The sequence below is a fragment of the Lissotriton vulgaris genome, chromosome 3_2, assembly GCF_964263255.1.
Source record: "Lissotriton vulgaris chromosome 3_2, aLisVul1.2, whole genome shotgun sequence".
NCBI lineage: Eukaryota > Metazoa > Chordata > Amphibia > Caudata > Salamandridae > Lissotriton > Lissotriton vulgaris.
Genome location: NC_141690.1, coordinates 237,265,686 through 237,292,099, shown reverse-complemented (window position 1 = coordinate 237,292,099; position 26,414 = coordinate 237,265,686). Strand labels below are relative to the sequence as shown.

Sequence of the window (26,414 nt, the reverse complement as noted above, 5' to 3'; positions counted from 1 at the left end):
TTGATGTATTCTTTTAATTAGAATAATCAGGAGCAAAGAAGAAGGAAACATGCATCCCAGGTGGAGCTGACTGCAGATAATGAATCAAAACATTCTTAACGGTACAGAGAACTCATTACAAGATTCTACATACAACATTCTATACTTACATACACAGCATTCCTACATCATATTCCATAAAGGAATATGCCATTACTACACATCCCCTTTTCTTAACATATTTAATAGAAAAATATTTTAAAAAAAGAACATATACAAAGCAAACTTAGAAACGGACGAAATCCTGAAATTTCTTTGGAGTAACTACACGTCTTCCACCCCTAGTGGACTTATTAACAACATCACCATAAGAAACAACCATACCTTCCCCCAATGTAAACTCATCTCTTGGTAAATTAACCTGAGAATCAACACGATGAAACTCACTCCCAGTATGATTGTCAACTCCCATATCACTAGAGGAAGAATCCACCAATACACCACCAAGTGCAGGGTGAGGATCAACCGGACCCTCCAAAGGAATTAGATCTTGCCTTTGGATCTCTACAGAAACTCCAGACTCATCCCCTTTATCCAGATTCGGTAAAACTTCCAACCACCAGTAGTTTATTTCCTTAACAGGAGCACTCTTCTTTATAACTCCAGAATTACCAGCCAAAACAATATGATTCAAATGATGTATAGTACCATCATCTAATTCAACCGTGTTCCTCATAACCTTGGTAATAACCTTTGGGTCCGAAAACTTAGACTCTAATTTTCCAGACTTCCTACTAGACTTGACTCTTAACACATTGTCCAACTTGGACACTCACCTCTTTAGTACCATGTTTCGTGTCAAAGTACAATTTATTCCTATCTTGAGATTTAATGATGGCTTGTTTCACATGATCAGGATCCCATTCATACCTCTTACTCCTGCCAATCCAACCTGGATTTAATCTACAGGTAGGAAAACTTCCCTTCATCAATCCAAAAGGACTCTCTCCAACTGTATCATGTACCGTGACCGTATATGACCAAATCAATTTGTTGAGCTCATCATCCCAATTCCCATTTGCTTTCTTTGCTAATTACAGAACACCTTTCAAAACTCTGTTCATTCTTTCCACCACAGAATTTCCTCTAGGGTGGTACAGAGCTGTAAACATTTGATCAATCCCTGTATTACACAAACATTTCTTCATAAGTTCAGACTTAAACTGCACACCATTGTCGGTTAAAATGGAAGCTGGAAAACCTTCTCTTAAAAAACACTTATCCATTAAATTGATCACCACTTGTGTGTTGACATTTGTGACTACTTCAACTTCAATCCACCTTGAAAATAAATCCACAAGAACCAAAATGTACTTTGAAATGCCATCTTGCCAGACCACTGGACCCATTATATCCAACGCAATGTGCTCCCATGGCAAATTTGGACAACCAAACGATGACATAGGTGGATTAAGAGTTTTTTGTGACTTGTCCGCACTCTCACAATGGATACAGTCTCGAACATGTCTTTCAATATCCAGATCTACTCTGGGCCACCAATACAAAACTAATATTTCTTTTGATGCGAGAAATACATTGATGTCCCTTATGACCCAAAATTACAATACTATCCCTCATGCCTACTGGAGGTATAATTTTCCCAGCTCTACACAAAAATGCACCATCAACACTTAACTCATCACGAACCTCCCAAAAAGGTCTTAGTTTAGGATCCAATTTACAATCCTTACTCCATCCTTGAATGACCCTGTCTCTCACAGTCTGCAGTACTTCATGCTTTTTGTTCTCCACATCCCAATTATCCTTCGATAAACCTGGGGTATCTGTAAACACAGCAGCTACACACATATCATTCCAAGGATCAGAATCAACCTCTTTGAGAGGCAAAGGAAGCCTACTGAGGAAATCTGCAATTACATTTTTAGCCCCCGGAACATATTGCACTTCATAAACAAAATCCTGAATCCTCATTGACATTCTTGCAATTATCGCAGAGGTTTTGGATAAACCCTCTGTGGTAAGCAATTTTGTTAATGGTTTATGGTCCGATCTCAATAAAAACTTCTTTCCCCATATGAATTTCCTAAAATGTTCCATGGCCCATACACATGCTAATGTCTCCCGCTCCATTACCGAATACTTTGCTTCAGCAGGAGACAACGAGCGGGATGCAAAATCAATGACCACTTCATTTCCTTTTTCTGAGATCTGAGACAACACACCAGCCCAAACCTGTTCCACTGGCGTCAGTTGTGACAATATTCTCTGCAAGAGGATCAAGACCCTGCAGTGCAGGTGCATTCGCAGTTGCTTTCTTGATGCAATCAAAAGATTTCTGACAACCCTCATTCCAAAGAAAAGGAACCTTGTTTTTCATTAGTAACCGCATCTCATAAGTCTTTTGCAAAAAATTATAGACAAATTCAGCATAAAACTCCGCCAAACCCAAGAATGAACGCAATTTATCTTTTGATTTGGGAGCAGGGTCATTGAGAATGGCTTCCACTAAGGAACTTTTAGGTTTAATACCATCGCCTCCAATTTCATGGCCTAAGTATGTGACTGACCTTTCAGAAAACTTATATTTGGTACCTTCAGCTACCCAACCATTGCTCTTCATGCTGGGCTTTGTCCTTCCCCATTATCAAGATGTCATCTTGAAAAAATACAACCTCTTTAATATGGCCAAATAAATTAGACATGAGCCTCTGAAAAACGGTCGCGGCCGACGCCAATCCAAAAGGCATACGTCTAAACCTGTAACACCCGAAGGGTGTGCAAAACGAAGTGAACTGCCTGCTATTTTTGTCCAACACCACTTGATGATCTGCCGCAGAAAGGTCCAACGCGGAGAACCATCTTGCACCATGTGTCAAAGCAAGCATCTCATTGATTCTGGGAAGGGGAAACTGGTCGACCAGGATGTTATTGTTCAGATACCTACGGTCCACACATAAACGGGCCTTGCCATTGGACTTACGGGCTACGACCAATGGAGAAACCCATTCGGCAGCTTCTATAGGTTCAATAACTTTGTTAGCAAGCATTTTGTCTAACTCCTCTTTGACTTCCTCCCTGACAATGAACGAGATGTTCCTAGCCTTATGAACCTTAGGACAAGCCCCCTCCTTCAAGCGAATCTGATGTGTAAAGCCTTTTAATTTTCCCATGTGACTCTCAAATACTTCTGGAAATTCCTGTAAAACCCACTTCTTGGTGTCTACACTTTCACAAGATACCAGTACCTGCTCTTTGCTATTCGGGTTAAGAATTATGTCCCAACATCTTCTGGTCCTTCCATCCCAAAACCGATGGCCCTTCCTCAGATATGTACAGCTTACCTGTACATTGTCTTTCTTTAAAGCGGAAGATCAAAGTCCTATATCCTAACATTTCTATGCTTTTACCAGTATAACCTTCCGCTGCAATGTCCTTTGGTTCTAACCATTCTCCTATGTTGTTGACAAATTTACTCCTCCAAACAATTGTAAAAGGCGAACCAGAATCAGCCGCCAATCGTATCATAACTCCTCCCAACAAAATGTGACACAACGGTTTAGAAGAAACATCGCCCGTGATATTCAGTACTACTTTCTTCATTTGTACCAAATTCACTTGCGTATCAGTGTCACTTGAGGATGAGGAGGACGTGTCTTGGACATAAGCAACCTTCCCATTTGAAGGTTTCTTGCTTTTACGATTACAAACTAGAAAAATGACCAACCAAATCACATTCTATGCATTTTGCAGATTTTGCGGGGCACCTATCATACGTAGCAGAATGAGAATAGCTGCCACATCTGTAACATATCACAGTGCTAAACCTTTTTTGCCCATCGTCACTTTTCTTATCAGGAAAATTCATTTTCTTTTTCTCAAACTTGGTATTCTTGTTGCTTTTATACCCAACTTTCTTTTCAACAATTTTCCCAACTATCTCTTCAGTACCTTTTTTCTCTTGTGAAAGAGTGACTTTAGCACACCTTTCAGACAGTTCAGCTTTTTTCACCATAGCGATAATGTCTTTGAGACACTTATCACCTTCCACCCATAACTTGTCCTGTAAACTCTTATTTTTAGCATACATGACTACTTGGTCTCTAATAAGTTCTTCCTGCAATTGTGCGAATTTACACTTGGCAGCCAGTTTTTTCAATGCAGAGACATACTCTTCAACGGACTCATGTTTCTCCTGTTTTCTATGAAAGAAAGAATGCCTAGTAACTCCTATACACACTGAAGGAGAAAAATGATAATCAAGGTTTAACAATGCTACCTTAAATATGTCCAAATCCCCCTCATCCCTTTCCTGAGTATGCAAATCATTAAAAATGCGTAACCCTTCAGGACCTAAGGAATACAACAGCATTCTCTTCTTTCTTTCTGGAGTAAATGTACCATTAACATCCTCTAAATTCGCTATGTAATTTAGAAAATATTCTTTCCAGTCTAACCATGCTACTATAGGTTCGCCTGGAATAGACAAGAATTCTTTCGGTGAGTTAATTTGAAGTTTTGGTACACTACTGTCCCCCGACGTATTCGGTCTTGAAGAAACATTTTCCGTTGTCATATTTAGTGTTATATTAAGAGAGTTCAATGTCTAGTACTTGATGAATGTAGCAACAATTACTTTTCCTTTCGTAACAGTTCACAGTAGGATGAAGGTTCAGTAAAGCTTTCCACTTCAAGAAAATAAATAATAAAAAAAAGCACACAACCTCAAGAATATGATGCTGCATGCATATCCTTCTCCCAGAAATACCTCACACAATCGCCGATGTCCAGAGTTGATCAAATCCGCTTTAGTCAGTTTCACGGTGTTCACTCGACAAAATTGCTCGGATGTCGGTTGTCTTGGAAACCAAACTTCTTAATTCACCAAAATGGCCACCGTGCGTAATCTGTGAACGCGGTGACGTGCGCTCTCAAGTAGATAGTATTGCGTGACCTTTGTACGCGGTTGGCGCTGTCGAATCTTGGAGACTCCACACCAAAGCGCGTCTGAAGGGATTACTTCCTCAAGTTTACGGCACCCGCACTCCAGCGGCAAATTCAAAAGTAAGCACCTCCAACGCTCTCTGACCAACAGCAGACTCAAATGCCATAAAACATCTTTTAAAATGTATTTTCGGCATATAACGAATTACAGCGATGCAATTTTCACTGCTCCAACAGTCAGCCCATAAACTCTTTTACACAGCACTTGTACTTCCGTAGCAAACTGCCATGATCTAGCATCCACGGGAATATACGGAGTTATATACAATCCAGGCAGAGTACAATCTCTCGGTGCCAATTAAAAAATCGGGAAGTACACGTTGAAATAGCACCAAAGTACTCACGAAGTGGTTAATGTCCATAGAGAAATGCCTCCAGTAGTTTCTGCTGTTTTGACTTCAAGAAAAAAAAAAATTTGCGTGGGTATCCTCTTCGCCAAAAATTGCAGTGATCTTGTAATCAATAATAGTTGATAAGTAGAATTGATGTATTCTTTTAATTAGAATAATCAGGAGCAAAGAAGAAGGAAACCTGCAGTTTAAAAACCCTGAAAAACGCAGGTTAGCACTCCAGAGGTCTGCCCGTTACGTTGGAGCCACACCCATAATCCCAAGCGAGGCTACGGATCCGACAGTCTTGATGCATCCCGCATAGACGTGATTCAAGTAACAGAAACAAAGCAGCTCCCCATAAGACAAATAGATCTACACCCTGACCTGCCATGACAACGAAGACAAGACAAAGAGACAAGAAAACACAAGTAAGTGCTTATGTGCTTTGTGTGGTGGTGCCTTTGCAAATGCATTAGACACGTCTCCGGTATTGTGGAATGTCTTGTGAGCCTGTGACACTTTCACCACGAAGTAGCATAAGACCGAAGAGAGAGGATGTGAGCAGGAGCGTTAAGCACGCATCCATGGTAGGATTGGGCACGCTCAAGGGCTGAGCCAGCAATCTCTCTTAACTGGAATGTCTAATTCTGTGCACAAGACAGAAGGCTACACGCACGAAAACCATTACGGCCTTCCCCAGACAGTCTCCCATGGCCCACACACGACCATAAAATACGAGAGAAAAGCATAGTCTTCCCCTAAGTACATGAAACAGCCTCTTCTCATAGGTACGATCTCACCAGGTAGAAAGTCTGAATGCAAAGTTCACCACCAACAGGCCAATAGCTTCTGCTGAACTCAGAAGTCCTGCTTCATGTGTAAGGCTCCCTGTTTTCCGTTTTTTACAGATAAATGCAGACAGAAAACAATGTTTTCTTTTGTCTGCATTTATTTGTAAAAGTGATTAAGTACAGAAAATGATACTTCTTTTAAGTGACTCTCCGTGCTATCTTTCATACATTATATGCCAGCAGATGGCCAGCATGGGAGATTAATAAACAGGATACAATTTCTTTAAATAAGGGCATATAGCAACATACATTTATGATATAATCCTAGTGTTTACCAGTGGATGTATTGTTATATAATATTTGACAGCTTAAATAGCTCAAACACGACAGGCATCAATGTATGTGTGCGCTTCTATCAGTTAAATAAATATGGAAATTTAAAAGCAAAACACAAAATAAATGTGGATAAATACAGATAAAATGGCCCAAAATTAAATATGGATAAATACAGACGGAAATGTTTAGAAAAAAAAATAACATAATACCGGGAGACCTATTCATGTGTTGATATCTTCTTGTGATAATCCTGCCGACTACGCCAGTATGGTATCCAAAGTAAACACTTCACAAGATACGTAAGTCGCTATGTATATCCAAGTTTATTCCACATAAAAGATCTCACCCATCACAAATGGAACTTGAAGCGGTGGCAACTGCCACAGTTGCCACCGCCTTTCAAATAACTCTCCTATGACATGGTATCTACAGAGTTCTAAGTGTTCTGACAAGGTAAGCTCAGACGCCACACAGACCCAAGAGGATCTGACCTGGACCCTGCTGCGGGCCTCTGTGACAGTGGGATCTGACCTCCAAGTGCTGTCCTGAATGTACTGACCCCTCGGCTGTAGGCAGGGTGTACTTTCTCCCTGCTTAACTGAAGGTTTCACCGGATCTAGCGCAGAGCAATGCAGGGCCTCACACCATGCAGCTCCTTATCTGCGTCTTCACCTGATCTGGAAAAGAGCCTCGCATTACAGCTTTGAGCACCTTCTGATTGGTGGCGTCACTGGATCTGACGCAGGGCCTTAACATCGCAGCACTGTGCAGTTCAAGCTCACAAGCTTCAACAAACCTGACGCAGACCCTCATGTTGCAGCTGCATGCAGCCCCCACACCAAAGATGCAGCTCCCAGCTGGCCGATCCTTGTCCTGGACCTGGCCCGTGTTCCATTGTGGTTGGCCTGAATTCATAACTTTGTCCTGGTTCGGCACAACCAGATACCTGCAGTTGCCACTACTTTTACCTAAAACTTTAAGAACTCGTAACTCCATTTCTACTGATTGGATTCTTTTTTATTTTGGTGTCATGTTATGTATAAAATGTACTCTAGTTTCCTAAATTAGTTTAGGATTGTTCTTTTGTTGTATTTTCACATTATTGCTGTTTGAATACTGTAGAAATACTTCATACATTGCGTTAAAGTTAAGTAACTGCTTAGTGCCAAGCTACCAGGTTTATTTAGTGACTTTTGTGGTTCACCCTGACAATTATTTGAGGTAGGTTCTCACCTCCTCAAATATTACTTCAAACAACAAATTAACTATGCATCACAATCTGCTCTGCTCCATCATTTACTGAAACTGAACAGTATCTCTGCAGACTACAACCATAAAAATCTCTATATTTTGTGTACCCAGAATAGATTCAAGACAATATTTCACTAGGTAACGTTCTAGGATTTATCTTATTTTTTTCTTTTACAGGCGCACACATACATTGAGCATTTCAGATACTGAAAATGAGCTTCACATTTTGTAGTAACTACTCAGACACTGTTGTTGAAACAGTCTTGTAGTTTAATACTTAAGGCCACACGGTTCAGGAGCAGGCAGCTCCTCGCAACAAGGCTCCTACTGTATTATAGTTCAAAACACACAATTCCACCTTCTATCATAACATGTCCTGGAGGATCTGCAATAGGCGCAGCCATGGCAACATTAAGGGAACAATAGTACATACCACACAGTTTTCCTTCTGTGACTAGCGTGTCAGCAGCTATCTGTGTGGGGGGCCACCTGGTGCCAAATCCTATTAAATGGTTTGTGGGTATCTTACGAGGCAATATTCTAGAGGTACCTAGGTTATCTTTGAGGAACTATGCCTCAAGATTGTGCTGGTCAGTGTAGTTATGTCCACAATGGTAGAGAAGTCACTAGTAACGATTTGCCTTTTTTTTCCAGATCACAATCGGAGCAGCAGCGTCCAAGGATGTTCTTCCTGCTCTAGAACATTTTCTGCTTATTCGAAAACAGAGTCTGTGTACCAGCTTCCTTGCGGCCACTTAATGTGTCGTGCCTGTCTCTCAGAAAAGCAGCGCAATGCCACAGTTATGTGCTTGGATTGTAAGAGATCAGCCTCTTCTCGCGATATCCAGAGAGTCCATTTCTAATTTACATTCATGTGCCACGGAGACCAGCAGGTGGGCCAGCAACAGAGGACAAAGATATGGTTCTTACCCCAATACTATGAGACGGCAGGCGGATGAGTTCTATAAAATCATGTTTATGCTCGAAGACGACACTGTTTGGGGGCTTAAAGGACGGTTAGAAACCACTCTGAAGCTTGTTTTGTTTGTGTTAACTGTTTAATTATGTTAGCAAAACTTACATCATGCACATAATCCTACGGATAAACAATGTGTTATTTTGTTACTTCAAGTAAAGCTTTTAGCCTGAAGTAGTAGCATGGCTTTTTTTAAATCATATATGGCTGTCCATGTTTGCCTCCCATCTCCGAAATTAAACACGCATGTTTACAGGGGAATTCTATCTCCCCATTGGCTGCACCCTTTCTGCTTTTATGTCACAAGGTTCCACTCCACTTCAGGTCAGGGCGGGTCACTCAGAGGTTGGGAATCTGGGGGAGCGTATGGGAACAGTACAGCACATAACATATTCCCACTCTTAGTTTCATTTCACATCACATCTTTGTACACAGATGTCAAAAGAAACTTTATTTTAGTTCTAACTTATTTTTTTATGTATTGGGTACACCAGTGGTAGGTAACGTTATAACAAAACTGGGCCCAGCTTTCTTTCAGGTATGAAAATAGTGCAGTCTGTGGAAAAAATAGCAAATCTGTTAACTGTTATGTTAACTCCATTTTTTAAGTGCACAGCTGCCCCAGCTAAGGGACGTCCCGGCGCTGCGCCTGGAAAGAAACACAACACGAACAGAGCAACAGAAGGGATCAGATAGAAGAAAATTAGCAGCTATTTGGGAAGATATACGTTTTAACAGCTTTCCTAAATGTCAGAAGATCATCAAGGGCACGAACATGGGCAGGAAGAGAGTTCCAAAGTTTGGGGGCAAGCACTCTAAAAGAATGACCGCCGGACCTACTTCTCAAAAAGCGAGGAACCACGGCTAAATTTTGTCCACAGGATCTCAGCTGACGGGAAGGAATGTAGGGGATAATAAGATGCTCTAGTATCTGAGGAGAAGCAAGTTTCAATATCTTAAAAGAAAGACATAGTCTTAAATTCTATCCTCTGAAGCACAGGCAGCCAGTGGAGCTTGAAAATAGTACTTCTAGCAGAACAGAATCTGGGGAGACCGACTAGAGCCCTAGCTGCAGCGTTCTGGACGCGCTGCAATCTCGTAATTTCGGCCTGATTAGCTCCAAGCAACAGCGAGCTTGCATAGTCGAGCCTAGACAGTATAACTGCCTGAATTATCAGTTGTCGAGTCGGAGCATCAAAACATTTCAACACTGGCCTAAGCCCCCGTAAGATACCAAAGCAGGTCGCAGCTACTTTTTTTGTATGGCAGGAAAAACTAAGCGTAGTGTCCAGCCAAACGCCCAGATTTTTCACCTCGACAGGGGTAGGGCCCAGATCAGCTGGCCACCACTTATCACCCCAAAGATTTCTCTGTTTGCCCACAATCAATACCTCGGTTTTTTTCGCATTGAGCTGCAGGCAATTAGCCGTCATCCATCCTGCCACCGCACTGAGACCCTCACGGAAGTTGGAGGCCTCAGGGTCAGAGTCTCCACTAAGTGCAACCGCAAGCTGCATGTCGTCAGCGTAGGACACCATCGTAAGGTCCCAACGCTTGGCGACAGCAGCCAGCGGCCGCACATAAAGATTGAAAAGCGTGGGGCTCAATGCTGATCCCTGCGGGACTCCCTGTTCGATGATGTGAGGTTGAGACTCGAAGGGAGGTGTAGAGACCCGAAAGGTACGATCAGAAAGAAACGATCGAAACCATTCCAGCGCCAAACACTTGATGCCCGCCTCTCCCAGCTGCTGCAGAAGTATTGCGTGAGAAACAGTGTCAAAGGCGGCACTGAGATCTAATAGTACCAGAGCCGCCGTTTGACCCGCATCCAGCACTCCGCGCAGATGTTCAACCACGGAAAGGAGTGCGGTCACAGTGCTGTGCCCATCACGAAAGCCATTCTGCGAAGGGTCTAGAATGTTAGCGGACTGAAGGTTATTGGACAGAATGCCGTTGACATGGGCTTCTGCCACCTTCGCAGCCCACGGGAGGAGGGAGATTGGATGGTAATTCTCGAGTTTGAGAGGGTCCAGAGACGATTTTTTCAGGATGGGAGTGACGTGAGCTTGTTTCCATCTCAAAGATTGTCAGAATCAAACTGTGGACAATGAAGGCTACAGATGGAAACTGCAACTGGTAAATTCACCAGTATCAGTTTGCTCATTGATTGGTTGATATTTCGGTGGGTAAACATAGGTGCTTTCATCAGAGGTACAGTAGTGGCCATTGGGCAGGTAGTTGCAACTTCTCAAGACTCAAGATCTGTACATTTAGCTAATATTTAATGGCACGCAAAGGCTGTGAAAGAAGTGTGCAAATTGGAACTGAATAATACCCCTATTAATTGAGGGCGGTTAGGGTAATGAGTTTGATGAAACCCCCAAACATTATGGTACAATTGCAGCTTACCCTCGATTGACTCGTATCAGCCGCTTTTTCACCAGTAAATCCTACTGATTCATAGTTATTAGCGCACACGAAAAATGTACATTTTACTTAATTTGGTGCGTTCGCCAAGAGTTTTATGGCTCCCAAGAAGATAGTAACTTTGAGTATCTGAGTTGTACTTCTTGAAAAGTTACTATTTGCTTTGTAAGTCGGTCCTATTATACTTACACATGGAGCTCACAAAGGAGGGGTGAGCAATTGATTCAGAAGTTATTATGCACAATATTGTTGTGCCCAGATGACATACCTTGTGAGATGTCCTGCCATTACTTTTACTCCTTTTTATGTCACTGGAGTGTTTTGCCAAAAAAGAACTTGGACTTTAGAAAAACAGGCTTGGGTGCATGCCACAGTTTGTCTTGTGTTTGTTTTGCGTTGTTGCTTTTTGGAGTTTGCAGCAGCTTCAGTTCTTGTGCTCAAATTCTTAGATCTTAGTGAGCTACCTCCTTGTAGTGCTGTTGTGTCCTAGAACTCCTTCTAACAAGGTGTGACCTGCTGAAGTTGTTAACCTTTGTGAATAGCACTGTGATCAGTGGAAGTCAGATGTTAAGTGGCTTAAAACAAATGACTGCTTCAGGGGTACATGAAGAAGTCTAATACTCATCTTCTTAGTAATGATCTGTACAAAGAAATGCATATTTCAGACCTTCCATTGTAGGGCTTATAAGAGTTTTGTTTCATTTGGTCGGTATAACTTTATGCCTAAATAAAGTTATGGTACAAGTGTCCGTTTGTCCTTATTTATCCTGTCCTTATTGCATCATTGTACTAATTGCACAATATACATTACTGTTTAGAATGCCCTGTACAATGACTTAACTACATCGAAGTGTTTCACAACGAAAGGGTGCACATCCAATGAGACAAATGTGTACTACCTGGGGTACCTTTTAGTATAATCCATTTTATGGAATATAGGCGGTTTGCTTACTACATTTTTAAAGCATTGATTGTAAGGTTTGCATAACCATAACGGGGCTGAACAAAGTGCCCGAAAGTATAAAGGAATGTAAAGAACTATAAAAAAAATATTTTTATATCAAACAATTGTCCTGTAAGTTACGACATATACCATTTGCTAAATATATGAATGCCCGGGGGATATGAAGCCTAACCACCAAAAGTCATTGTAAACACGAATTCCATTTTGGATCTACGGGCACTGCTTTATGGCTGAGACAGCTTAGTAAAGGCGATATTAAAGAACACAGCAAAGATGTAGAAAAAGAAAGAGGACACAAGCCTATTTTAGACCTAAGCTTACTCCTTTCACCCTCACCTCTACCCCCATTTATTCCGAAGGAGAAGTAGGAGCTTAGTTAATATTAAGTTCAAGGTTACAGAACTATATCAAAAAGCAAAGTAGAACACTTTTGTCACAGTGCGCGTAGCTCTTCTGGTAGGGTCTTTTTCAGGAGATGTCCAAGAGTCCTTCATACAGTAATGAAAACGTCACATAATTTGATAAAACTGTACATTCTCTACAAAAATTCAACAACAATTCTGCAAGACCAAAGAACAGCAGCCATGAGGTGATCTAAACTAAAAACAATGAGCAGCTGTGGTGGTAAAGATGAACAGACACTTGATCAAAACGGATCCCCACATTATTTTATAAATTCTGGACTAAACATAAAAAGGAAAATAAGTAGAAAATTATTGATATACCTTAGTGTCGGTCTATAACTCCTATTGTTTAGCACTGACATGAAAACCTCTATGTTCTCCTGTTGCAGGGATTCCGCACCAAAACAGAACTATACGCATGATTATAGGACCTTGGTGTATAACGACTGAGTCATCCTACCACCTTAGTACCCATGAGCACAGGACCGACTAGCTATAGTGCTTCACTTGCTCGCCTACTCACCCACAAAGAAACAAATGATTAGACACCCCAGAACACAACACTCCCAGATATCTCAGGAATCGCAGTAACAAGACTCACCCTTTCACTCGCACTCTTGTACTTGTCCACAATAAGATCTGACAGAGACGTTAAATGGTTTAAAAATATTTATTTTAACTAACATGTCCTAACATGCAGTATACGTGCAACAACAAGCAGGAAAATGCACAGTACAAATACAGTCAGCATAGCCGCTAGTCCATAAATCATGAAGGGAGATGTCCTCATGGAAAGCCAATAGAGCCTAACCTCCCTCCCTTGCTAAGAAGCAGTCATTATTATATATTAGAAGGTGGGCTTTGTCAGCAGACCACATATCTCAACCTATAGATGGTAGATCTACTTTATAGGTGCTGTCTCGCTCTCCCTGGAAAGGTCCCTCTCCAAGTGTGTGCTACCTATTTGTGTATGCTAATAAGACCAAAGTATGTTGTCCAAACAACAGCTGCATTGGCATGTTTTGTCTAAGTGCTAAAGCCTGGCCAGAACAAAATAACAAGGGGCCTTGTTGTTTGATTTTGCTCACAGTGGTCAGTCAAAATCCCAGGAACTTACAGAGAGTGAACACAGCGATGAGTTCTCATGTGAAAAAAGCCATAGAAATTAATGCAAAAATTAAGTTGTGTAGTGATGTGCGAAAAGCAGCAAGCAAGTCTCAGCGTGCTCATGCTAACTTAGAGAAAAACGACAATGTCCCTATGGGCCATATGACACTTTTCAAGAACAATATATCTGAACATTTCAGCCTGGACCAAGAACAATCACGATCTGCTGTAAAATAAACTGATCACTGGTCCAGAATATGAGCACTTGTACAATAATATATGGGAGATCTACAACAGATCACTTATAAAACTGTCCTCCTATTGAGCAGATGTCTCGATAGACCTTTTCGCTAATCAGCAATCAGGAGAATCATATGTCCTGATGAGTCATCTAGAACTGTTTAGAAGTGCAGAATTCCAACCCAAAACCTTCAAAGTCCGGGAGGAGTAGAAAAAGCCCTCTCTCCGGGACTTTGGCCTGTCCAGTGACAAGGAGGAAAACCTAAAGAAACCGAGATGGCACTAGGCGAAGGATCTTACACGAAAAAGGGCGGCATTGCCCTCAAGAAATAAGAGCCTTCGAAACCAAAACATCAAAAGAAGCAACATCAGTAACCCACAAGTACAAGTGAAAAAGGTAAGCTCGCAGACATCAAAAATCGATCGAGACCGAGGTAGGGATAAGGAGTCTAAAGAAAAAGTGGCTGACTCTTAAGAGAAAGACACCAGTCATGCTTTGCCTAACGACGTGCAATTGAAGTCGAGAGAAGGAAGCATTGACTCGAGGCCAAAATTGAAGCACTCTTAAAGAAGAAACAGAACTTAAAGTAGTTCTTCATGGAATAAATCCCTACAAAACCAGAGGAGGGAAAAGGTAGGAACAGGAAAATGCTGAGCTTAAAGACCCAACAATGCCAGAGCCCGCGATTAAGTTCAAGAGCTTTTCTATGAAGAGGAGGACCATTATGAACAGGCTTCCTTCCTGGACCTCAAAATTATAGGACGACTCTGGCAAGATCTTCATACCAACTCTCCTGAAGAGGGTGTGAATAGTTCCCCTTGAGGCCTTTTCCATCTGACGACATCACACGCTGCAATGCACTCATGAAAATACCAGCGAGCACTTGTGTGGTGCAACTGGAATCCAAGCTGACTGAAACGTGATTCTATCTGGAGAAAGCGATGCCATCCTTAAAGAAAAATAAAGAGTATTCTGGATCAGAGGAAAGAAGTTTTCAAAAAACCCGTTTCTTCTAAAGCAGTGACACCAAAGATCGAAAATAAAAACAAACACTCCTCCTAAGACTACACCTACCTCAAGGACAATACAGTGGTGGACTCCATCATTGCGACAACAGCCAGAAAGAGGGCTAATGTCTCTACATCATTGGGACTGCCTCTTCGCTTGGAAAATAGGACTGGAAATTGTTGAACGAATGGTGGAAAGAGCACCAGCCACGCAGTGGAAGATAACCAATTAAAATGTCCCCCTAAACAAGATTGGCCATTGACAGTGGGAAGAGATGGACAAGCTGATTCAACACCTTCCTGTATAATACATGAAAGGGTTAAAGAAGAGGGAAAGATCCTAGTCGGTACCTGCTTAAATACTCCCCTGTACGTATGTACACAGCAAGCAGGCAAATGTGCATGGGTGAAACCCTTAGAATAAATGATTGACTGGGGTGTCTGGGTTCCAGCAAGAGGTTTAGACAACCTTTAAAGTGAACAACCTGGGGCGTGTCCAAGATGGCGGCGTGATCGGACGCAGGTCTCCGGAGCTCCCTGCCCGATCCCGCCAAAACGCCGTGTATATCGCTTAAATATCTCCCAAATCAGAGAGCAGCATAGGGGAATAGCTGCCCAGCGGTGACAGCCTTGGGGTGAAGCCGGCGCCCCGAGAATTGCATCAGGAGAGTTGCGCGGGGACTGGCGCCCGGCGTTCTGTGGCGGCGACCGCACCGGGAGCTACGCAAGTCCTGAGCAGCTACCCGGCGGACTCCGAGTCGGTCCTAGAGTGCCAACATCACCGAGAACACGGGTAAATCAATAGACCCCGTCATCACCGCTGGGGCCACAAGGCTCGAGGAGAGACACTCCGCCACACTAACGGCCCGCCCGGGATACAGAGACCACCCGGTCGGCCATCACGAAACTCGAGGCCCCGGCTTCGGGCCTGCCGGCTGAGCGCTGACGCCTGCCCACGCAGGCTCGCCGGAGCAGCACAGCGCCGACAGAGTGGCCCTACCAGCGAGGAGGTCTGGTTCACGCCCCCCCCACCAGCTAAACTATCGGGGGAAGCGGCGACCTCCAACCAGGCGACCCGGCCGGTGATCCGGAAGAACCGGCCGGTGGTCGAGAAAATTGAGGCCCCGGTTCTGGGCCTAGACTTTTTAGTTTAAAGGGGTTTATAAAGCGCCTGGTGACGCCTCCCGGCGTGTCCCCGCGCTGTGGAGAGAGCATTTTATGAGGAGAGAGAGGAGTACCATTATAGTAAATAAAAAGGTTTTCAGCATCTTTCTAAAAGAGGCCTCATTGGTCTCTAGCCTAGTGTCCGTGGGCAGGAGATTCCAGTGCTTGGCCGCTAGTGAGCGGAAGGACCTGCCTCCCATTCTGGCTTTTTTGGGGCGAGAAGTTCTGAGCAAACCCATTCCTTTAGATCTGAGGGATCTGTTAGGTTCATACAGGGATGCCAGATCCGACATATAAGCCGGCGCTCTTTGGTGGATTATCCTATGGCACCATAGTAGAGCTTTGAAAACAATCCTCTTGCTAATAGGTAGCCAATGGAGGGATGCCAAAGAGGGTCTCGAGGGGGCTCTACGGGGAAGCCTTAACACTAGGCGTGCTGCAGAATTTTGTAGAACCTGTAGTTTCTTGATGTTTTTAGCAGATGTGCCCAGGAGCAGCACATTCCCGTAATCAATACGGGAAGTGATTAGTGCCTGCGTCATGGTGCGTCTGGAGTTCAGAGGCAACAAGTCAAGGGTGCGATTGAGAGTTTTCATTACTCTAAAACATTTGCCTACTGTTTTCTTAATGTGGCTATCAAAAGACAACTTATTGTCTACCCAGACACCTAGATTTTTTGCTTCCCGGTTGGGAGGGGGCAAAGGACCCAAGCAGTTGGGCCACCATTCTTTTGTCCATTTTGCCTCATTGCCTCCAATTATAAGAACCTCCGTTTTAGTGCCATTTAGTTTTAGACAGTGCTCTGTCATCCAAGTGGCAAGCTTACCCATGCAAGCATTGAAGTTATCTGCTTCCAGCGAAGGGGCTTGAGACAGTGATATTAGAAGTTGCGTGTCGTCGGCGTAAGAGACAAGCTCTACGCCGAACGACTGCACCACTTCTGCCAGGGGAGCCATGTATAAATTGAACAGGGTGGGACTCAGGGCAGAGCCCTGAGGTACCCCCTGTTCAAGCATCACGCTGTCTGAGAGAAAAGTCCCTCTTTGGACTTGAAAGCTCCTGTTAATCAGAAAGGCCTTCAGCCATCCCAGTGCCTTATTGATGACTCCCGCTCTGTTTAGACACTGTAGCAGGATGGAATGCGCTACAGTGTCAAACGCGGCACTGAGATCCAGCATGATGAGAGCCATGGTCTTACCCTCATCCGCTCCTTCTCGTAGGGTTTCAGTAGCCCTCAGGAGAGCTGTCTCTGTGGAAAAATTAGACCTGAAACCCGATTGAGATTTATGAAAAACATTATGGGCTTCTAGATGTTCCATAAGTTGGATATTAGCAATTTTCTCAGCTAGCTTTGCAAGGTAGGGTAGCAAAGATATTGGGCGAAGGTTTTCCAAAATGTCTTGACTTATGTTTGGCTTTTTTTTAATCGGTAACACTACTGCCTGTTTCCATTCCACAGGCAAACAAGCCGTGGAGAAGGAGACTTGAAGCAGATGTCTGAAATGAGGCTCTAGTGCAGGGAAAGCTTCAGCTAGAATTTTAGGAGGCGCAGGGTCTCGAGGAGATCCTGATTTGATGTTCTTGCACATTTTAGCCAAAGCTTCAAAGGGAGGAACTTCGAATGAGCCTAGGCACTCTGGAGTATTTATGAAATTATCATTTTCAATAAATTCAGTAGCCAACTTTATATTATTGGAAAAGCTGGCATAAATTTTTGTGATCTTTCCTGAAAAATACTGGGCAATTTTGTCACAGGTTTCCACAGAATCGTTTTGGGAGGAAGGAGTCGCGTCCACAATGGAGATTTCTTTGTATATTTGATACAGTTCCTTAGAGGAGTTTTCTGCTTCCATAATGCGGGTATGATAATGAGCTGCCTTAGACAAGCGTATAGTTTTGTTATATACTCTTTGCGCTATTTTGTACTGGGTTTTAATTTCTGGGCAAAATTTCTGGCGCCATGCTCTTTCGAGCTTTTTACATGCCGTCTTCATGGTTTGCAGTTCTTGACTGAACCAGGGAGCAGCTTTTTTAGTTCTCCTGGCATTGGTCGTGGTGCGAATAGGGGCAGTGATATCAAGGGCCTTGGTGACGAAGTTGTGTATGTGCTTATTAACTGTCTCGCAATCATCCCCTTTAGGAGAGCCTTCATCCTGGAAAATTTTAGTGAAAGATTCAATTGAGAAATTCTTCCATTTTCTGCGTTTATAACGTAGAGATTGATGTCGATAATGCTCGGTTCTGTCTAGTTGAATTGTTATGGGGATGATGTAATGATCCGACCAGGGTATGGGTTGAGGATCTGAGGTATGGACTCCCTTCCAGTTGCCAAAAACGGGGTCCAATAAATGTCCTAATTGATGTGACGGTTCCTTATTCTTTAATTCGAGCTGTACCGAGAGTAGGTCAGCTTGAATGTCAGTTGCGTCAGTATCTAAGGGGTCTTCAAAATGGGCATTGAGATCTCCTAGCACTAATAAACGAGATTTCCTTAGTGCTAAGTGAGTTATGGCTTCCATCAGGGTGGAAGTGAAGTCAAATAGCCTACCAGGTGGTCGATATATCAGAATACCCGATATAGAGTGATTGGGACCGGTGTTAATCGTGAAAGAGCCAGCTTCACTATGGTCAACCTGTATGGGAGATAAGGAGCATACTAGAGGGGCTTTCGTAGCGATGTCGATGCCACCCCCTCTGCCGTCTTTCCTATCCAATCTGGAGAGGGAGTATCCAGGGGAAGGGCCTGAATAATGTCAGGGTCTGAATAGTCATCCAGCCAAGTTTCCGTCAGGAATAAGATGTTAAGGTTCTGGTCCTCAAGTAAGTGGAAGATTTCTGTGCAGTGCTTGCGTAGGGATCTACAGTTAAGTAAGGCTGCTTTGATGGTGTGACCCGTGCTGGTGGCTGGGACATGACTGATGGGAACAAAAGTACAGAAAGTGCATTTATTTAACGACAGGGCATGCAAGGAGTGTTTGCAAGCTGCAAGCGTGTCAGGTTGGAGGGCAAGCAATTCATGTCTGCCATACCTTATAGTGGTTGTGGTAGGAGAGCCAGGGTTTGTGGCCCCGCGCCCCGTCCGGCCGCGGACGGGCGCAGACGGGCTTGACTTTGGCTCGACTTCGGCGCGCTTCCGGCGCGCCCGCTGCACGCGTGCGCTGCGCGGTCGCTGCCCAAAACACATTTATAGTGATAAGAGTGGTCGCTAGAGCGCCGACCTGTGCTCCCTGAGCCCGGAAGTGTAAGGCTCCTCCTCGCCCTCCGCATCAAACGCCCATGATTGGACGCGGCGGACCGGGGCGGGAGTGGGAGAAAAACTGAGCAGCTGAGGTGAATACCAGTGATTAAAGTAAGTTTACCCACTAACCCACACTGAACGTTTTAAAAATAGCCTCTAATCGCTACATAAAAACATTCGCTATAACAGCGCGAGCAGTGCAGTGAAATACGTTTTTTTTTTAAAGCGCTAAGTGAATGGAGGCTGCCTCTGCCACCGGCAACACTCTTCTCCACAGCGCGTTACAGTCCCAGCTGACCTTAAATAAACTTTAGCCTTCAGCGTCGCTAGAGCGCTGACCTGTGCTCCCTGAGCCCGGAAGTGTAAGGCTCCTCCTCGCCCTCCGCATCAAACGCCCATGATTGGACGCGGCGGACCGGGGCGGGAGTGGGAGAAAAACTGAGCAGCTGAGGTGAATACCAGTGATTAAAGTAAGTTTACCCGCAAACCCACACTGAACGTTTTAAAAATAGCCTCTAATCGCTATATAAAAACATTCGCTATAACAGCAGCGCGAGTAGTGCAGTGAAATTCGTTTTTTTTTAAAAGCGCTAAGTGAATGGAGGCTGCCTCTTTGCCTCGACTCTGCACACCTCGCATTCCCCCGGATGATCGGAGCGACCCTGAGCATATGAGGGGGGTCCGGTGGCGGCAGAGTACAAGACATTGATCCCCCGCGACCTCTATAGGCCCCAAGCAGGCGGGGACAGCCGCAGCACACCGGGAAGGACGGACGCTGGAGGGGCCTAGCGGGCCGTGCTTCCGGAGCTGGAGAGGCCTGGAGGATCCCCGAGCACACAGCATCGCACAGGTGAGGAGAGTAGAGGAGGGCGCGTGGAAAGCTCGGGGGGCACGATCGAGCCCCCGGCGGAGAACTGCCTGAGGGAGCCGAAACTGCACCGAGGGAGGAGCTGGTCCGGGTACATTTTGTGGAACAGTGGGGCCACACTCCCTGAACTCTGATAAACCACCTCGCACAGTGGCTGGTGGTCAGGGGGTGCCGTCTTCACCGCCCCCCCCGGCTGGAGGGTGCGTAGAATACCACATTTGCCCTGGCCCCGAGTGGTGTGAGAGACGACCTACTAGACGCTTGTGGACTCCCCGCTCAGGCAACGCTACATCGCTGTCCCCCTGCATCGATCCGGGGTCCTGAGGCCTGCCGCCTGCCGGTGCCCTGCGCTCCCACACACTATGGCGGGACAGAGGGGGAAGAGGGGGTCCCAAACGCTCCCTGAACTACTAGCTAAGTCGCAGCCCAAATTTGGCAAGGACCCGCCGTCCCCAGGGACAGGGAAAACACCGCCTGCGGCCATGGAAGACCAGGTGCCCATCACCAGATCCTTCCTGGAAACATTATTTAACTCGCTCCGGGAAGACTTCAAATCCTTAAAACAGGAAGTTGCAGGTGAAGTCAAAGAACTCCGACGCGACGTGGAGGGCCTCGGTGAGCGCGTGGTCGCTGACCAAACTAGAAGCGCCGAAATTGAACAGCTCCAGCAGGAGATCCTGCGACTCACTGACCAGCAACTGGACCTCCAGGCCCACGCTGAGGACCTTGAAAACCGTTCCCGTTGAAACAACATACGGGTCCGGGGGGTCCCTCAGAAGGAGGAAGGGACTGATGTCACCGCGTACCTGCAGGCCCTCTTCAGGAGCATTTTGGGGGAGCCGGCGGACTTTAACATTCGCATAGATAGGGCACACAGAGTGGGGTTGCCTCGTAGAGCTCCGGCCCCGCCACCAGACATCCTGGCTTTCCTCCCGGATTTTCCGTTAAAGGAGCGGATTCTCCGAGCGGCCCGGCGAGCCCAGCCCCTTCAGTTTCAGGGTCATTCCATCGCCATCTACCAAGATCTCTCTTCCATCACTCTCCAAAAAAGGAAGGAATTCACGCAAGTGACAGACTTTTTACGGCAGAAAGAGGTCCCCTATTCATGGGGGCACCCATTTCGGATAATATTCAAGTGGAATGGACGGCTACAACAGCTGCGGTCACTCAAAGACGCATGTGAACTCCTGGGTTTGGACCAAGTCGACACTGAACCAGTATTCAGAAGCTCACAAGGATCTGCCAGGGGGGGGATGGCAAACTGTGCATCATAAACGGTCCCCATCTCACCGCCTTAAACTTGATGCCTCTGTCATCTCCCGGGAGCGCGAGACGGCGGTAGCAGAGGTGGCCAAAGAGACTTCTTCCCCAGAGTGATAGACACTTCCATAAGGGAGACTCTGCATTGCACAGGATTTGCCCATACGGTGGGTGGGTCGGGCGGAGGGGCCGCCGTCGGAGATGACCCCTTCAATATTTTCTACCACGATCCGGTTCGGGGGAACAGGATTGGGACTATACGTTTCAAGGGGGTTGGGGTTGGGAGGGGGGTGGTTGAGCTGGGGGGGGTAGTTGCAGAACCTCAGCTCACAAAAACATTTGCTTACATGTGCCAAAATGCAATCAATGGTGGCTTTGGGCTGCTTTGGGGGGGCTTGTTGGGCTAGGGAGGGTTCGGGGGTGGGGACCAGTGTGCCAGACTAGATTTATCATTGGATGGGGGGTTACATCACTGCTGTGCTGATTCCGAGGTTTATCACCCATCTACATACAGGGTCCGGGTCTAGGCCTACAAGGCTATCGGGGAAGACACGGCCTAATACCTGCTACCACACGGTTCTGTGACATGGCGGAAGTCCACTCTGCGCTGCGCTACATATCCTCTGCACCATGACGGACACTACACTTAAGATAGTAACACTTAACGTGAAGGGGCTGTATAACCCGATTAAGAGGAGGGCTGTTATCTCCTACTTAGAGAACACTGGAGCAGATATATGCCTACTACAAGAAACTCACGTCCTGCAGAAGGATTGGCATAGGATGCGCTCCCGAGCCTTCCCACAACAATTCTTCTCCTCCCTCCCAACGAAAACCACGGGGGTTGCAATTTTTTGGGGGAGGGTGGGTAACAAGGTGGGGGAGATCAAGGGTCGCCTCTTGGTGCACACATTTCAATTCGGCGATACAACCCTTACGATTGGCTCCCTCTATGCCCCAAACACAGGGCAGGAGGCCTTCCTGAAAGGCGCTATCTCGGAAGCACTTCAGACCCCGCATGCACCTCTGCTTCTGGGCGGAGATCTCAACATTGTTATGGACACACACGCTGAAGGATCGGGGCACCGCTTTGGAGGGACTGGTGCTCTTTCACCCAGTGGCCATGACTGGCTTAAAGATAGGGACTTAATAGACCTCTGGAGAACTCAACACCCGAACACCTCGCAATTCACATTCTACTCACACGTGCATCGCACTTATGCCAGACTCGACCACTTCATAGGTTCCTCGGATGTTCTCAATATTCTTGAGGAGGTCACCATAGTACCAGCGGCCATCTCTGACCATGATGTGATGGAGCTTTCCCTCACACTTAGAGCGGCCCGCCGTCCCCGTAGCCCGTTGCGCCTCTGCGAAACCTTGTTGCAACGGCCTGATGTCACCAAACGTATTAGTGAGTGGATCACTAGCTACTTGACCACCAACGACACACCCGACATCTCCGTGACAGCCCTTTGGGGAGCCCTGAAATCGGTTGTACGAGGGGAACTCATAGCCATTGCGGCGGCAGAAGCCAAGGACCGCAAAAGTAAACGGGATGACCTCACGGCGCGCGGCGCGGAACTAGAGCGGGTTCACAGCCGCACCTGCGCCCCACACGTGTGGAAACAGTTGAAATCAGCTCGGGCCCAACTAGCCAGTCTAGATACAGATAGAGCAGAATTCGCAGCTCTCCGTCTTCGGCATACTTACTATGTCGGGGGTAATAAAACGGGCCGCTTACTGGCCAGCGCTCTAAAGGCCAAGACCCAACGGGCTAAGATCAACAGCCTCGTGGGCGACGACGGGGCGGTGCTCACTGACGACATCCTGGTAGCCGAGGCGTTTCGCTCCTATTATGCTTCACTATATGGGGAAGAGGAGACCTCTTCGGAGGACATCCAGGCCTATCTGGCCACGACGGCGATCACCGCGATCTCCAATACTACTGCGGAGGCTCTAGACACCCCTATTCGCCAAGATGAAGTCCTGGCAGCCATATCCCGATTGCGCCCGCTCAAATCCCCGGGGCCAGATGGCTTCTCGGCGGGCTTTTACAAACTTTTTAATCGGCAGCTAGCCCCCGTGCTCGCCCGCCTTTTTAATTCCTTTGAGGGAGTAGGCGCCATTCCTCCGGACATGTTGGCCGCAGAGGTAGTGGTGCTGCCAAAACCCGGTAAGAAACCCACGCACTGCTCTGCATTCCGTCCTATTTCACTGTTAAATCTTGACTTAAAGCTCTTTACAGGCATTCTCGCCGCGCGTCTTGGCCCGTGCCTTCCTGGAATTCTGGAACCCGATCAGTCAGGCTTTGTACCCAACCGACAATGTAGCGATAATACTAAGAGGGTGTTACACCTTATTGATAAGTCGCATTTTCAAGCCTCGGACTCGGCGTTGCTCGCTATCGACGCAGAAAAAGCGTTTAATCGCGTGAACTGGAATTACTTACAACATGTTCTCCGTCGCTTTGGCCTAAGCGACCACTTCTGCTCACGCATAGCGAGCTGTTATCATCACCCGCAGGCTAAGGTCCGCTTGGGAAGTTTGCACTCCCAACCATTCGAAATCCAGCAAGGTACCAGACAGGGGTGTCCTCTCTCCCCCCCTTCTTTTTGCCATGTATATAGAGCCGTTGGCGCAGAAGGTCCGGGACAATCCAAGAATTAAGGGTGTCGAGTTCGGGCGCGAACCCCATACTATCAGTCTATATGCGGACGACGTCATAGCTGCCCTCGACTAACCCAATGAATCTATACCGCCTTTATGGAGGAACTCGCCTCATTCGGATCCGTCTCAGGGTTTCGAATCAACATTGATAAATCCTTAATTTTGCCATTAGGCAAAAATGCATGCTCGCAGGCCCCTGTCGTAGGTCAGGGGAGCGGCCTTCAGCTAGCTACCCAAGTACCATACTTCTAACTCCCTCAACGGACCTCACAGTATCCACTAACTATAACACTCTCCTCGCCCAGATCCGGACGGACCTGGCGCGATGGTCCAAGCAACCTTTTTCCCTGCTGGGGAAGGTAGCGGCAGTGAAAATGTCGATCCTGCCGCGGATCCTATATCTGTTCCAAACGATCCCAATTCTGCCCCCGGCAGGCATTCTGAAAACCCTACAGGACACCCTGTTTGCCTTTGTCTGGGAAGGAAAACGTGCACGAATCCACAAATCACTGGCGTATAGGAGCATGGACGAAGGCGGTCTCGGTGTCCCAAACCTTATACGATATTTCCAAGCATCTCAACTCCGGTACCTAGTGGAATGGTACAGACCGGAGTCAGAGAAGAGATGGCTCTTCCAGGACAGAGCCATGGCACGGATGCCACTTTGGAGGGTTCCGTTTCTCGCTAGACAACATAGGCCTAGGTACATGTTGAGGTCCCCTATCACACGCACGACTCTACAGATATGGGATTGGGTGGCACACAAACACGGGCTGACCACCTTTCCCTCCCCGTTTACTCCCATACTAGATAACCCTGATTTCCCTCCGGGTGATGGCGCAGGCACATTCCCACAGTGGCGAGACACGGCATGTCGATTTCTCCCCTTCACGGACATTAAACTGGGGTATAGCATAGAGAATCCTCATTTCTTCCAATACCTTCAACTTCGACACTGGCTCACTAGCCCGGACATCGCTGAGTTGGTGAGCCGCCCCATGTCAACCTTTGAAAAATGGCTGCTTACTAAAGATACGGATAAACACCTCATTTCTGAACTCTACAAAATGCTCACACCACCACACACCCCGGTTAAAACACCAAGCCAGAAACGTTGGGAGGCTGAATTAGGTAGGGCTTTGACATTCAAAGAGTGGGGCTACGTCTATTACAGAGCCTCACACGCAACACCAAAGCGAGGGAGACAGCAGTAAAACTGGCTATGTACTGGCACCTCACCCCAGTCCGACTACACAGGGGGAACCCGGCGCGCAGCGAACTTTGTTGGTGGGGATGTGGGGAAAGGGGCACCCTGACCCACCTCCTTTGGGAATGCTCAGAACTCGAAGACTTTTGGAAAGTGGTCCTGGACGATATCGACGCCACCTTTGGGACTGAAGTCCTGAGATTTCCTGCATATGCTCTGCTAGGTCTACCTAACGCACTAACATTCCCCTTAAGGTTGCTGCGGGGTCGGCAAATGGGCATCGCCATGCAAGCAGCCACACAGCACATATTATCGTTGTGGGGATCCACAACTAAGCCTACACACACAGGATGGCTTCATAAGCTTTGGTTCACCCTTGGGATGGAGCGCATTCACGCCACACTCACTAACTCTACAGATGCCTTTCGGAAGACATGGCTTCCTTTACTGACCCTCCTGTCCAAAGAATTCAATGAAATCACATGCCATAAATACCTTCGGGTCCTCCGTCTTACCAATGCCACCGAAGACCCTCGGTGATTTCCCGGACGGCCGCACCATCCCTTACTGGCATATTGATGAACCTACTGACACTTCAGAGCACACTGGTCGGGGGGAGGGGTGGGGGCGGGAGTTCTTGGTTGTTGTTGTTTTTCTTATGTCATTTGATTGCTATGCAGATCTTTCGCACTCATGATGTCGTAATGTTCCTCTGGCATATTCATCTTGCTTTGTTACGTCATGCTAGGGAAGACATGCTTGTCTGTCCCGTCCGCTATCTATGCCTCTTGCCTATACACCTTGCTGAGATGTCTCGATATATGCCTGCTGAAATATTCAATAAAATACATTTGAAACTAAAGTGAACAACCTCTATGGCAAAGCAGTAGATGAAGCACTGTATTTATTCAAAAAGGAAACAGCAAAAGCAATTAGGTACTTCAATTTCCGTGGTTATTTAGAAAAGGAACTACACCTGCCAGGAGAATTCGGGAATAGAGGGTTTCCAACTAGAACCCTTCCTAACCCCTGCTGCCAAAATATAACTTTGCTAGCCAGTCTACAAAGTACAATGCCAGTAACACCAGTTTTTTAGAGGAAGAGGCCAGACCTCAGAAGAGTTGGGGCCCAGAACCAAGTATCTTTTTGCTAAAAGGACCACACCATAGA

General features: G+C 46.1%; 1 protein-coding gene and 1 pseudogene across 1 annotated transcript in view; one reads left to right on the top strand and one right to left on the bottom strand.

Moving 5' to 3' along the window:
- The window catches only part of UBOX5 (U-box domain containing 5), a 195,863-nt gene extending 184,000 nt beyond the window's left edge, over window positions 1-11,863 (top strand). The window contains exons 6-7 of the mRNA XM_086964290.1: window positions 8,366-9,265; window positions 10,771-11,863. Coding sequence (XP_086820416.1) covers window positions 8,366-8,574 — 209 coding nt within the window. The 3' untranslated portion in view covers window positions 8,575-9,265; window positions 10,771-11,863. The remainder of the gene's footprint in view (window positions 1-8,365; window positions 9,266-10,770) is intronic.
- Window positions 11,864-12,747: 884 nt separating this feature from the next.
- LOC147725591 (uncharacterized) lies at window positions 12,748-21,955 on the bottom strand (annotated as a pseudogene).
- Between the last annotated feature and the right edge of the window lie 4,459 nt (window positions 21,956-26,414).